Below are 14,974 nucleotides of genomic sequence, written 5' to 3'. Positions count from 1 at the left end.
ACATCTGGGATAATGTAAGTACACAGGTCAGCAAAATATATAAAAATGTTCTAGTGGTTTTTGGATATTTAAAAAACAAAATCTTACATATTGTGCCTTTAATGGGATCTTTAATATACTATAATAAATTATGATATCTTCAATGAGTGAAAATTACAGATTGCATTAGTATATGTATATAGTATAATGACAGAAGAAGGAGCTCAGTATGCATAGACAGCCTTTCCTGCTGGAAGGTCTAACCACAGCACATTTTAAGCTTATTGACAGATCAGTCAGATGTTGATTTAATATCTGCTGGCATTTATTGGAATTTCAGAGTTGTGGAAAGAATGTTGTTTTCTTTTAGGGCTGTGCCCGTGTGTTTAGTCAGATTTAATGCAGCTCAAACAATAACACTTTATGATCACGAGTTCACAACTGAACTACAGGACTTGAACACTCAACACACTTAACACTCAGGTTAGTAATGTAAAAGTTTTATCAGTTTACAGTCCCTACAAGTAGATTATGTAACCAGCCAAATTCTTGCCACCATTTCACGTAATATGATTTTTTTTTCTTTTTGCTCTAGTTCTTGGGCTCCTCTGCCATCGCTGCAAAGTCATTCTATATCCCAGTCCTGAATCTCCACAAGACATTGCTGAACCTGAGTTGTATGCACAAACGTCACTGCACTTCCTGATGACAAAACTTTTTCAGAAATAAGCACGTTTTTCTTTAAAAGTATATAAGATTTATACTGGTCGTATATAGTATCTTAATGGGTCAAGTAAAATGTACATTTATAATAACACATACACACATCAGTGTATGAACACTTGGCTGGACGAATACAGTACACTTCTCTTTAATGCTATAACAGTCACATTTGAGTCCCCGACTTACAAAATAAAGAACAGATACATAAATAGTTTCCCTTTCAGTCAAGCAGTTGTGAATTAAATACTGGCTGACCCAACAAATGGATAATACTATTGTATGCCATATACCCCACACATAATGTCCAGTTCAGGTCCTTTTTTATGATTAAAGCATTGGTAACTCTGAGCTCATTCAGTAAGGCACTTGGGATTTGGTTTTCACCACCTATGAGAAATCCACATACAGCGAGCAGTGAGATCCTGAGTCCCCACAGAGAAGCCAAAGGGACCTAGTGGTGAGTCTCCCTGCTGAGGGAAGGAGTGTGTCTCTCAGTATCTTGAGTATTGTACAGTCCTGTTTGCAAAATTGCGTGCCCAGTTCTCTTTCCCTCTGTGTGTTTGGATCTCTCGCAGCCCTCTGCTTCTATACGAGTCCTGTGGGTCATCGCCCGGGGCAGGATGTAGGTTTAATGCAGTGGCCCTCAAACAGGACCAGGCTGGCCGGACAGTGGCAGCCAGCGACACAGGGCCTTTGACAAGGTCTGATTTCGTTCCAGTTATTGCAGGTTTTAGTGCAGCCAGGTCCACATGTGCCATAAACTGCGCCATGTTTGCAATGTGTGCCTACAGCAAAAAAGTGAAATGAACACTAGTCAAGTATGAAGACGAGACACTATCACATATTCATGTCAGCTTTTGCCACATATGTAATTAAGACGGCTTCTTAAAGGGGTCATTGGATGCAAAATTCACCTTTACATGTTGTTTGAACATAAATGTGTGTTGGCAGTGTTTGTACACAACCACCCTATAATGATAAACATATGATGTTGCTAAAAAAGAACATTATTTTGTGTATTTGGTGTAATGAGATGCATTTATGTGGTTTAAGGTTCAAAAAGCACTTTCCACATACTGTACATTATTGTTTCTCCTCTATGCCCCGCCTTTCTGAAACGCATCGATTTTTACAAAGCTCATCGTTCTGAAAAGCGAGGTGTGCTCTGATTGGCCAGCTATCTAGTGCGTTGTGATTGGCCGAATTCCTCAAGCGTGTGACGGAAATGTTACGCCCCTTACCATACTGTGATGCCGTGTCCCGGCGCGACGAGACAAAACCAATAAAACCCATTATAAACGAGGCATTTGTTGCATCCAGTGGGGACATAATTACTGATTATAATGACTTATACTGTCTTTTTACGTGTTGCGCTGCAGCGCGCCGCGTGAACATAAAACCATGTCTGCATTTGTGATCGGAGAAACGACAAACAACAAGCGCTACTCTACACTGCTCAAAACTCGCGTTTGAATCGTCAGTGGCAAATCCTTTAAATATCAGTCAACATTATTTCTCAGCATCATAGACTGTATAGGGTCATCGCTTTCACAATGAAACACACAGCGTCTCCATGACATAGCGGCAGTGGCAACAATACTACAGCGAGAATAAAAGTTACGCCTTCTTTTTTTGCGCATACATTTGGGCGGTGTTATGCAAATCTTTCCACACAGTGACGTAGACATGTGGGGGCGTTTTTAAACGAAGCGTTTTAGGAGGGCGTGGACGAGTCTTTTATAAAGAATATCTCTTTGGGTTTGAGACTTTAGTCTTTGCAACTTTAGGGATCTTATCTATTCACGAACAGCTTGTAACACTCCAAAGAGAAAGGAAAACTTGAAATCGCATCATATGATCCCTTTAAATCCCCATAAATAACCCCGATCTCAGATTCTTTGCTGTGTGACATCACACAGGCCAAGGCCCCTCCCATGATTGTTGACTGATACTGGCGTTTCAACATAGACCCGCCCTGAGTGAGCTGTCATCAGTCCGCCATTGTTTCGACACTGGAGCAGGAGTAAACAAGAATGTCTCCTAAGCGGTTGAGGTATTTTGTTGTTGGATGCAATAATGAACATAGCAGTCGTCATTTACTCCCGACATCTGTATGTTTGCGCGAATCATTCGTGATACTTCACCTACAGAAGAAGTGAGTATAAGGTTTATTATGAATCTTTGCAAATCACCTTTCCTAATGATGTGCTAGTTAGCAAGTTCCAAAGTTTACAGTCTCATGAGAACGGCTCGTCACCCCACGGTAGAGAGGGGCGGGGTCAGCAGAGCTCATTAGCATTTAAAGGGAAATGCAATGAAACGGCTTGCTGTGAACAGAGCTGTTTTTGACAAGGTAAAAAGGGTGTTGTTTTACACTTCTGTTGAGAAATTTTAGCCAAAGTATGTTATAGACTTCTCATTAAGACCCTAAACAATCATATCAACTTGTGGAAAATGGTCATCCGATGACCCTTTTAACAAGAAATCCCAAAACATTAAAAATGTAACAGATTTTTAACACAAATACAAACACATAAATTTGTCAGGTCTGACTTACTCATGCAGGTGAGCTCCGGTCTCCAGTGCACACGAATGCCCTCTCTCTCACACGCTCGACTGTATGCTATAAATGACTCGCAGTAACAGTTCTTGTGCACTGGACACTCACACATGTCTGTTACACATGACCTAAGGAAGACACGGGCATAGACAGAGATAGAATTAGTGTCAGTGTTGAATGTTGAAGAACTGGCACCAGTTTAATGCTTCTCTACCCTACAAACATTTAGTATTAGTGAAGTGACATGTGGCCAAGTATGGTTACTCATACTCGGAATTAGTGCTCTGCATTTAACCCATCCAAAGTGCACACACACAGCAGTGAACACACACCCGGAGCAGTGGGCAGCCATTTATACTGCGGCGCCCGGGGAGCAGTTGGGGGTTCGGTGCCTTGCTCAAGGGCGCCTCAGTCGTGGTATTGAAGGTGGGAGAGAGTGCTGTACATTCACTCCCCCCACCTACAATCCCTGCCGGTACGAGACTCGAACCCGCAACCTTTGGGTTACGAGTCCAACTCTCTAACCATTAGGCCACTACTTCCCCGTAGTGGGAATACTTGATTATTAAATATTCTTACTATAATACTTAATACTTAATTATTAAATATTCAGCATCAAAATGCAAAAGACCTGAAGCTTATTCTACAGTAGTACAATAAAATGGCACAAGCACAATCCATGATCTCTTAAGTTTGATGTTCATCTGAGCTCTGATCTTTGATTTATCTATTTGATAATGATGATTGCATAATGGGAAACTCACTTGTAGAAAGAGGTAAAGTCTACAGCAGAATGGCACTTCTGAAACTCCCAGGACTTGAGTTTTTGGCACGTTCTGTGTGCACGCAGCTTTACTTTGACTGTGCCAGGACAGAGGAAGGACGTGGGCCTGCGGTGCGGTGCCTGACACACCTCATTGTCCTCCACACGCCAAGACTCAGCAAATTCATCCACGTCAAACTTAATCTGGCCGTCTCCTCCTAGAGAGTCATCCCGCCTTTGACCGTTGTAATTTCCACACAGCCCACAGAGCTGCCCCTTCAGATGGGGTGCTGCGACCACCTCCACCAGACTGTCCCCGTCCCAAGTGATCTCCAGTCCTGATGACACAGCCCAGATGAAGATTAAGGAAAAGGAAACATGCTGCATTTGCCTGTGTTTGAGAAGATGACATATCTTGTAGTCTGACACAATCTAAATCTATCTTAAACAGCATTTGAATCATGTAGCAATCAAATTCATTTCAAACTGCATGGAGTTTTTCTTCTTTTAAAAACTCACTTGTTACAGTGCAGGCAAAAAAGGTTTAAAATAAAGTATGAAAATAAATGGTGACCAGAATCAAGACCTCTAACATACCGTTTTCCTTGAACATTCAAATCAATTTTGACCTACAATTTGGATCCTGAAAAATCTATGGACGTTATTCACAACAACCCATTTATCTATTGTATTGTATCTATTTTCTATTGCCTATTCAAAAATGTGCTTAACATTCAGTAATATTATCAATTTATCTGCACTTACTGCACTGTTGTTCAGGTGAGAACAAAATTGAACTGGATAATGACATCTTCCTTGCAAAATCAAGTTATTGAACTGACTTTAGCTGAATATTGACACTTCTTTCCAGAACTGTTAAACTTTGCAACATTGCAACACTGAACTAAATTGAGCTGAATTGATCTCTATTATCTTCTGTGGAGGTGCTTTACAGCTCAAATTAAATTTGTTTGATTATTGATGTAGTTTACATCATGAACACTGTTATTTTCCTGTTTATTAATGTCAAGCTGCTTCGAAACAATCTGCATTGTATAAAGCGCTATATAAATAAATGTGACTTGACTTGAGTTAAACCAACATGCTGAATTGGAAGCTAGTTTGGAAGTTATTGTCAAATTATCGTTTTAAACAGGCCGAACATGCTCTTTTGAAAAAGAAAGGTGCGGCGAACTGTAACCCTCCTATACTATCTGTGCAAGTTGGATTGATTGATTTGAGCTGCAAGCACAAAGATTGCTTACAGATAAATGTCATACACACATGGGAGAGTTAATCAAATCACAATTGCCAGTCCAAGGTCCTTGTTTTAAGTGTCCTTGTACCTTTTTTTCTGAGAGTGAATGGTTTCTGAAGGATCATGTGAGACACTGGAGTAATGATGCTGAAAATTCAGCGTCTCCATCCCTGAACTAAATTAAATTTCAAGAAAATTAAAAGTAATAATATTTCACAAAATAACTGTTTTTACTGCACTTTTTGATAAATGAATGCAAAAACTGACTAACTTTGAAATCTTTCTCTCTTCTGTCAGAGGTCTGTCATTCTCAAAAGAAGATTTGTAGAAGAGTGAAAGGCTGAACAACTGCTACTACTTCATAAAGTCAATTTGTGTCATTTTTATTGATCCTTTCAGTCAAAGTATTTGTTCATGCATATCTTCAGTGAGACAACGAACTCACTGAGATTGAAGTCCCTGGAGATGTTAACACCCACTTGCAGAGACGCAGCCACAATCGAACCCGTCTAATTCTCCAAAAGCTATGTAAATGAACCTATGATAGAAAATCCCATATCAAGTGCTGTCCTTACCTGCGATGGTGGTGAGTTTGAGCAGGTATCCATCCAGGTCAATGTGGACCCCTGTGCTATGGAAGGGAAGAGCGATGCGTGTGCCGTTTTGACGGACGGTCAGATGTTGGTGGAGGCTGATGCTCGGGCCTGATGTGTGCAGCTCCACTGATTTGGTCCATGAGAAGGAGCGTGTGCGACGGGCATTGTTCTTCACCAGCACTGTGAAACTGGCCGCTGGGGAGCAGTCCTTAGTGAGCACGTATTTACACGTGCCCTGGAAGTTAAAGGTGCGGCCGTCAAAAGTGTTATAGTGAGGGTCTCCAAATACGGTACACACACCTGGCTCTGGAGTTACAAAAAGAGCAATAGAGAGGATATTTGTAGCGAAATAATGACTTTGTATGTCAAATAGAGAATGCTTATTAGTATGCAAACTGAGGGCACACATGGAACTTATAATTTATACTTAAAAGTTATGTTGTCGAGTGTGTGAAGATCTGACTGTAGTAGTAACTGATGTAACAGAAAAGCTTGTAATTTTATAAAATAGGCTACCTCTTCTTCAAACCGAATTTTTTAAGTTTTATTCTGTTAAAATTCACAGCTGGAACATCATGTGAGGAAGTCATCTTACTATCAGTGCAAACAGGACAGCATCCCGTTCGATTCAGTATCTTGTTCTGAAAAACGAATTAAAAACATTGTATAGTGACAGACTTATAGTAGGAGACACAGAAAATCAAGCAGGTTTGTTAGGCACTGCTGGGTGTAACTAGAAACAAAATATTCGATGTAATGAATATTGTATGTAAAAGTATGATGTAAAAAACTTTGCGGAGGCAACCACCCTCCGCTTCACGTCGGGCGGTTCTTTGCCTCCACGTTGTGCATTTAAAATCCTTTCATGCATGGCTAGCCGTTGATTATCCCTTACTTGTGGTAGACCATGGGGATGTCATCCTGGTACAGACATGTTTGCTCAGACCAGCAAGTAAATTTTTCCGTCATTTTTGTTCAGTCTTTGTACATATAAAATGTGACAGCTGTTCACTATGGTATTTGTTCACAAGACTTATATCAGGAACACCCATACAGGCATAAATAGACACACCTGCACACAAGCAATCATACCACACGCGCGCATTTTTCCAAGCCATTTTCTTTGAAAAAGGAAACTTACAAAATGTGAGGTAAACGTTCTCTTCAGTTAGTCAAGACTCCATTTACACATGTTTACCTCACATTTTGTGATGTAACATCATCAGTCTCTCGCTCTCAAGCTGAATTTCAAACTGCCAGTCTTTTTTTCTGAAACTTCACATTCACCTTTTGACGGTGGAAACACCATCTACACTCTATAAAGTATGTATATAATACATTATGACTAAAACGTATGATGTAAAGTACAGACGACTTCACATAAAACTGTGGTTAGGTGTCTTTATGAGCTTTGTAAAATAAAACTTACTGAGGGACAGCTGGTAATAGGAACACAAATCTTGGGCTGACATTCAATATTCCCCTTAACACAGGTGCACAGAGAACAGTTAGCAGACGACCATCTGTCACCATCCTAAACCAGGAAGAGACAAAGTTATTACTCTCATTCTCATCTGATATATACACATACATTTTCAGCTAGTTGTCTACATACATTGTCCCTGTTCTTGGATGCCTCACCCTATAGATTTTGCTCTTCACCCTGCAGTACTTCACATCTTCCATCTTCAGATGAGACTGGCACTCTTCACAGCACGCACTGCCATGACAGCTGCCAGGCGGAGAGCATCTCTTCCTGCACAGCACCGTAGAGTCCACACATGTGCAGGTGGTGCAGTTGTCATGGCTAATGGATGTACCGTTCTCATAGACCTCACTGTGGAACAGACAGCTGCCAGGCGACAAGTCAAAGACCCTCCTCTGACCTAGAGAAGACAAATAAGACCCTGTCATTTCACATTTCTCATGAAAGCACACTAGATTCAGCTGCAATCAAAATTATTCAACCCCCCCCAGAGACTATACCTGTTTACAAACATCAGCTTTTCTGAATATCCAGAATTTGTAAAAAATCAGTTCAATAATTTTTTGTAATAAAGCTGTCATAATTATTCAACCCCTATTAATCACTGTTGTTTTTAAGTCACTTATTTGTATGGTAGGGTGCAAAATTGTGATTTAATTACACTTGGGTCCTTGGAAACTCCACAACAAATCTTAATTAGCTTAAGCTGTTAGAGATACATAAATTTGAGTAGCAAATATGGCCAAAGAGTCAAAAGAGCTCTCACAAAAGCTATAGAGAAGAAATAGTTTTATGTAATACATAGTTTTAAAGTTTATGGCTACAAGAGGGCACTAAAAGTTCCTGGAGACACAGCTGGCAGTATTACTCATATGTGACCCAGGACAACAAAACCAGTCATAAGGGTCCATTTTTTTCCATTGATGTATGGTTTGTTAGGATAGGACAATATTTGGCCGAGATACAACTATTTGAAAATCTGGAATCTGAGGGTGCAACAAATTCAAAATATTGAGAAAATTGCTTTTAAAGTTGTCCAAATTAAGTTCTTAGCAATGCATATTACTAATCAAAAATTAAGTTTTGATATATTTACGGTAGGAAATTTACAAAATATCTTCATGGAACATGATCTTTACTTAATATCCTAATGATTTTTGGCATAAAAGAAAAATCGATAATTTTGACCCATACAATGTTTTTTTTTTTGGTTATTGGTACAAAAATACCCAAGCGACTTAAGACTGGTTTTGTGCGCCAGGGTCACATATGTTTAAAATGTGTTGTACCAGAAAACTTTTGAGGCCAATGAAGAAAAAACAGTATCATCAAGGGGAAAAATGTTTGATCAGAGCAACTGAGAAAACCCCTCAATTTACTGCCAAAGACATGCAAGATTACACGATGAAATGAGGAAAAAACATTTAAATGCAGAGAAGAACACTAAACAAGCATGGCCTTCATAGTGGGACACGACTCTTGATCAAGAACAACATAAAAGGCTGACTTGAATATGCTAAAATTAATTTGGATAGACCTGTAGAGTTCTAGAATAACATTTTATGGAGTGATATGACCGAATCAGAACTTCATGGATCAGCAGTATGTCTGGTGCAAAAAAGGCTAGGCCTTATGAGCAGAAGAACACTATCCCTATGGTCAGACTTCTAGGGGTGAACAAATCTTGTTCTAGGGGTCTTGTTCTAGGGGTGCTTTGCTGATGCAGAAAGAGGAAATCTTGACTGTATGAAAGACATCATGGATTTTTTTTTGTAACGAATATACAGAAGTAAGGATTATCATCTCAAAGTATACATCTAAATCTACTCAAGCTTGGTTAAGGCATCAGTCGTAAAATGTTCTTCAGTGGCCGGTTCAGTCTTCAGATTTAAATCTCTTTACAAATATTTTGTGGAATTTGAAGAAAGCAGTGGCAACATGGAAACCAAATATTACAAGCGATCTGGAAGCTTTATAATACAGTATATAGTCAGCGTGTATGATATTTGTTATTGTGAATGTCTTAAGTCTGTACTAAGAATCTAACTTTTACCCCAAAACACTGAGAAGAAAATAACTTACCACGACATCTAGGACAGCACTGGCCAGGTGCAGTGTGGGTGAGATGAGATGGGCAGGACAGAACAGGACACACCACTTTATGACACATGCTTTGCCCTCCCTGAAACACACACACATGATTATACAAAGCATAACAAATATATCTTTTTCTATCTGTTTTCTTTTTATTTATTATATAATAAAAAAAAAACCTTGCTACGTGTACTGCGTTAGGCTAACTGAGACTTGTTATAGCACTTGCATATCATTGCTCTTTTGTTGATTTTGATTGCTTCCATCATTTGTAAGTTGCTTTGGATAAAAGCATCTGCTAAATGACTAAATGTAAATGTAAAGTATTTGTTTCAATACTGGGTGCTTTTAACCCTGAGTGTGGGGTAAAAGGCCCCTTCTCACCATCTAATACATTTATATATTTTTTTAAACAAAACTATTTTATGGTTTATTTTCCCACAAAATGTGTTGCTTCATCAATGCTCAGTCAAAGCATATACAGTATATTCTTTTTGCAATCATACACTATGGGAGTAGTGAACAGCACATTTTCCTTAAAGGGGTCATGACATGAGAAATCAAATTTATAAGAGGTCTTTGTACAATTAAAACATCCTGCAAGTTTCATAGCTTAAAGCATCCTCCTCATTATAAACAAATGATTTATTTCATCAAGCTCCAAAAACGGCTCTTTTGGATCCGAGGTGCAAGGTGACATCACCTGGGGAAGTCGTTTGATGAGGAAGACATCGACGAATAGTCTTCTTCTCACCATAGGCCCCACCCACTGGCGTTCAGTCGCTTAACGGCTGACACTTGATCACGCTGAATGCGAGTGTTGCGTCGCGTCAAAAGCAAATAGTAATTACAATCACTGCCGCTATCTTGTTTACACTGGATACAGTATACAGATGCGTGTTCACTTCCTGACACAGTCCGCTCAAGTCTGTCGTCAGTTGGACAGATGGAGTGAAAGAACGTTCGCTTTGACGTTCGTTGACGTTCTTTGACATTCGTGTTTGGCTTAAACAGCTTGGTTGCGTTTTTGTACAGATATCAGAAGGATCCCAGCGTCAGGAACAAGTGGATAGTTTATTTTTAATGGCATCGCGGATTGTGGCAGAGGATTGATCGGAGCATTTTGTTTTGTAAACGAGGCACAGTGTCATGAAGAGTTCACAAAGAAACATTTGTTGAAAGATGAAGCGGTATTAGATCTGACTGCAGCTGTATCACAAACTGTAAGTAAATGATTTCATAATGCTTTGTCTGGAAATTACCGTTTTATTTTGATCATGTTGTCAAAACACTCACATGCAATAGTGAGGGGGCGTTGATTCTGCTTCCCATGCAATGAGTTTAGCCAATCATACCAGCGGCCGAACAGAAGCCTTAAAGGACCCACCCCTTAAAAAAACAGGTCATTTTAAACAGAGGGTCAGAATGAGGGTTGAAAATAACCATTTTTCCTCATATTTATTTGTTTGTTTGTTTTTTTGTGCAAAAATACTTAATTAACATTATAAGTAAACCTTAAGGGAACATGCTAAAATAATAATTTAAAAAAACATCCATGTCATGACCCCTTTAAGGTGTTCCTTTAGCTTCGTTGTACCCTAATAGTATTATAGTTATTATTATATTGAATGTTCAAATACTAAATATTTACTATCTGAAATGGAGTGCTATTGTTTGGTCATAGTAGAGTGCCCAGAACTTTTTGTTGTGACTTGTAACACTTGTAAGGGTTTAGCAGACAAACTCACAGTGCAGATGCATTTAATACAGGGATTCCCTTCAGGATGAAACTCTTCGTCTTCTTTATATAAAGTTCCCTCGAAAATACACCCTGTGAACATCCAAAACATGAATAAGTACTAGGATGAGAATCTGACTGATTGGCAGAGATATTCACATACACCTAAACAAACAACTACGTTTTGCCGGTAGTTTAATGAAGTGAAGTTATTGAGGAAATGTTGTGCACATCAGTATCTAGAATTCTGTTTACAATATTCTGACTAAACAGACTTGTTTTTAAATTGGTAAAGTTTCCCTTTCTCTCTTATATTTTTAAAGGGAAAAGCACTGTAGGCTGTAAGAAAATAACAGACATACACACATAATAACATTGACTGACCTGGGCAAGTTGGGCAGCATTTCTTTGGGTGGTTTTTGGGATTCTTACAGTGAATGACACACCTCATTTCTGCTTCAGTGATGACACCTTCCTGTTCAAAGAAAAAATGTATAAACTTTACCATCCCCTTCAATGTTTACTTTCAGATTTATATTGGTAGGTGGTTTCTTGTTATAACTATATAATATAAATATGAAAATGCACATATTGTGCGTGAGGTGAGGTAGGAGGTACTCAAGTACTATTTCATCTACAATATATTTACTATGTTATTTTCCCCAAACATTCTCATTGAAACCAGTAGTTTATTAAAGCAGTCAGCTTGCTACATTAATCATTAATTTGTCCAGTCCTGTTTTTGTTTTTCATTCTGTTTATCCTACTACTAGACTACATGTCCATGTCTTACAGCTGTTAACTTTAACAAAGTAAATCCATCCAGCCATTCCCAAGACACAGATGAGACTGACCCACCTGACAGCTGTATGTGACACAGGGTTTCACAGGCCTGATCCAGTGATGGGAACTGTTGTAGGACGTCCCTTTTAGCTGACAACCTGCAGAGAGAGGAAATGCTCAGATAAAATGATTTCAAGCCATGTACACTGAAACAAATGGTGTAGGATTTACTTTTAAACAATTTTCGCCCAGAAATTACACTCTAAAAAAATGCTGGGTTAAATACAACCCAGTGCTGGGTAAAATAGGGACAAACCCAGCAATTGGGCTGTTTTGACCCAGCGGCTGGGTTACTACCCAGAAGGTTGGGTTAAACTTTTAACCCAACCGCTGGGTCAAAACAGCCCAATTGCTGGGTTTGTCCCTATTTTACCCAGCACTGGGTTGTATTTAACCCAGCATTTTTTAGAGTGTACTAGTAAAGTAATTACAAAGAAACAGCAAGTAACATATTGAACTAAACATGGTATTTTGAAGTAGAAAGACTGTAGTATAATAGTACTTCTTTGTAAAAATGTACTACAATAATCTGTTTTATTTACAACTTTGACATTTTTATTTTTTCAGTAAATCGGCTTTTATATTAAAAATAGGCTGAACATCATCTGCAGATTATTGATTGATTTATAACTGATTCTAAGTTTATTATATTGATTATAGTTCATTATCAGAAGAATGGTATATGATCTAAGGAAACCCATTCAAATAAAACGTCTGAGAAAAGGGAAAATCAAGATCTCATCTGTAAAGTCATGGCGTCTCTCAACCATAAGGTGGCAGCGATGTTAAACACAGCAAAACTATACATTATGACTAAAATAGCAAAGAAGTTTGTTAGCCCGCCCCACACATAATTAATAATAACCAGATAACATTATTTTGAGTTATTTCTCATAGATCAGTTCTTCAGGAGGTTTGAACTGACCTTTGCATCTTTCACAGCAGGCTCCTGTCTGTTTGACCACCAGCGCACAGTCCTCTGCCAGCGGTGAACACTTCTCCTGCTTACAGTCTGCTTTCTGATTCTATTGATAAAAATAAATATTTAAAGGACAATCGCTTATCATTCAGTACTGTGCATAAGATTTTTACTTGCTGACAATGGGACAAGGATAAAGCCGTGAAATTTAGTACGGGATGTGCTCTGCTTTCTTGATAGATCAGCTTAATTCAATCACGTTTAGTTCATGACATCCCCATCAACAGCAGACAAATGCATGTACATGAAGAGCAGCATCATCTTTCAGAGATAAAACTTCCTGTATTGATCTCTATTCATCAACTCACTACAAAATCAATACGAGACATTCATCAACCCATCGTATCAGCTCTCACGCACTAACCTTGTGAAAGGCACATTGTTTGACTCTTGGTGCTTAACATAATGTTCTCATATCATTCTCTTTATAATGGGTATAGCAGACACATAACAGACCCATGCTGATTTTTGTGACCAGGACATTCCAATTTATTAATGCTTTACCATCTAAATGTATTATGTTGGATATATGCAACTTTTACAGTTCTCACTACAAAGTCAGCACTGAAAATTTAACCACAGAGTAACATAATAATAATAATAATTATATATATAGAGAGAGAGAGAGAGAGAGAGAGAGAATTCTTATATGAGACCCTGGACCACAAAACCAGTCATAAGGGTCAAGTTTTTGAAACTGAGATTTATAAGAAAATCGGAATTAATAAGCTTTCCATTGATGTGTGGTTTGTTAGGATAGGACAATATTTGGCCGAGATACAACTATTTGAAAATCTGGAATCTGAGGGTGCAAAACAAAATCAAAATATTGAGAAAATCGCCTTTAAAGTTGTCCAAATGAAGTTCTTAGCAATACTAATCAAAAATTACGTTTTGATATATTTACGGTAGGAAATTTACAAAATATCTTCATGGAACATGATCTTTACTTAATATCCTAATGATTTTTGGCATAAAAGAAAAATCGATAATTTTGGCCCATACAATGTATTTTTGGCTATTGCTGCAAATATACCCCAGCGACTTAAGACGGCTTTTGTGCTCCAGGGTCACATATTATTTACCTATGGTGACAGAAGTTCCCTAAAATTTAACTACCTTACATATCTCTTATATAATACTTATTAAATATCTGTATCTCTTGTGTAGTCATTCTCAGTGTTGGGGGTAACTCATTACAAGTAACGCGAGTTACGTAATCAAATTACTTTTTTCAAGTAACTAGTAAAGTAACGCATTACTTTTTCATTTACAAGAGAATATCTGAGTTACTTTTTCAAATAAGTAACGCAAGTTACTTTTTTTTTTCAATTTATTGATTGACAGCTCTCCTGTCCCCATGTTGAGAGAAATCAGAAGATGTTACTGTAGTTCTAAAATAAATATGAATATGCATTAATTCATCTCACTCACAAAAAAAAACACAGATTCAGTATTCCTCAAAATGAATAAAAATAATGCAACTCAGAATATGCAATAATTGAATGTTAAACAACACAAATATCCTTTATGAATTTAATCCCATTCTATTAACCAATGTCTTTGCTTCTGACCTTCAATGATCCAGAATATCTTCATGGAATATGATCTTTACTTAATATCCTAATGATTTTTGGCATAAAAGTAAAATCTATAATTTTGACCCATACAATGTATTTTTGGCTATTGCTGCAAATATACCCCAGCGACTTAAGACGGCTTTTGTGCTCCAGGGTCACATATTATTTACCTATGGTGACAGAAGTTCCCTAAAATTTAACTACCTTACATATCTCTTATATAATACTTATTAAATATCTGTATCTCTTGTGTAGTCATTCTCAGTGTTGGGGGTAACTCATTACAAGTAACGCGAGTTACGTAATCAAATTACTTTTTTCAAGTAACTAGTAAAGTAACGCATTACTTTTTAATTTACAAGAAAATATCTGAGT

At 38.1% G+C, this 14,974-nt stretch overlaps 1 protein-coding gene across 3 annotated transcripts in view; it reads right to left on the bottom strand.

The window, feature by feature from the left end:
* Positions 1-562: 562 nt before the first annotated feature.
* LOC107661004 (protein PTHB1-like) overlaps positions 563-14,974 on the bottom strand; it is a 164,070-nt gene continuing 149,658 nt past the window's right edge. For all 3 annotated transcript variants that reach the window (XM_016450443.1, XM_016450444.1, XM_016450445.1), the window contains 12 exons: positions 12,966-13,065; positions 12,056-12,138; positions 11,582-11,672; positions 11,208-11,290; positions 9,448-9,547; positions 7,521-7,765; positions 7,309-7,413; positions 6,475-6,520; positions 5,859-6,185; positions 4,027-4,363; positions 3,260-3,390; positions 563-1,487 (listed from right to left, as the gene is read on the bottom strand). In XM_016450443.1, coding sequence (XP_016305929.1) covers positions 1,306-1,487; positions 3,260-3,390; positions 4,027-4,363; positions 5,859-6,185; positions 6,475-6,520; positions 7,309-7,413; positions 7,521-7,765; positions 9,448-9,547; positions 11,208-11,290; positions 11,582-11,672; positions 12,056-12,138; positions 12,966-13,065 — 1,830 coding nt within the window. In that variant the 3' untranslated portion in view covers positions 563-1,305. The remainder of the gene's footprint in view (positions 1,488-3,259; positions 3,391-4,026; positions 4,364-5,858; positions 6,186-6,474; positions 6,521-7,308; positions 7,414-7,520; positions 7,766-9,447; positions 9,548-11,207; positions 11,291-11,581; positions 11,673-12,055; positions 12,139-12,965; positions 13,066-14,974) is intronic.

This window comes from Sinocyclocheilus anshuiensis, unplaced genomic scaffold (assembly GCF_001515605.1).
Source record: "Sinocyclocheilus anshuiensis isolate Anshui unplaced genomic scaffold, SAMN03320099.WGS_v1.1 scaffold1036, whole genome shotgun sequence".
NCBI lineage: Eukaryota > Metazoa > Chordata > Actinopteri > Cypriniformes > Cyprinidae > Sinocyclocheilus > Sinocyclocheilus anshuiensis.
This window is presented reverse-complemented; position numbering and strand designations above follow the sequence as displayed.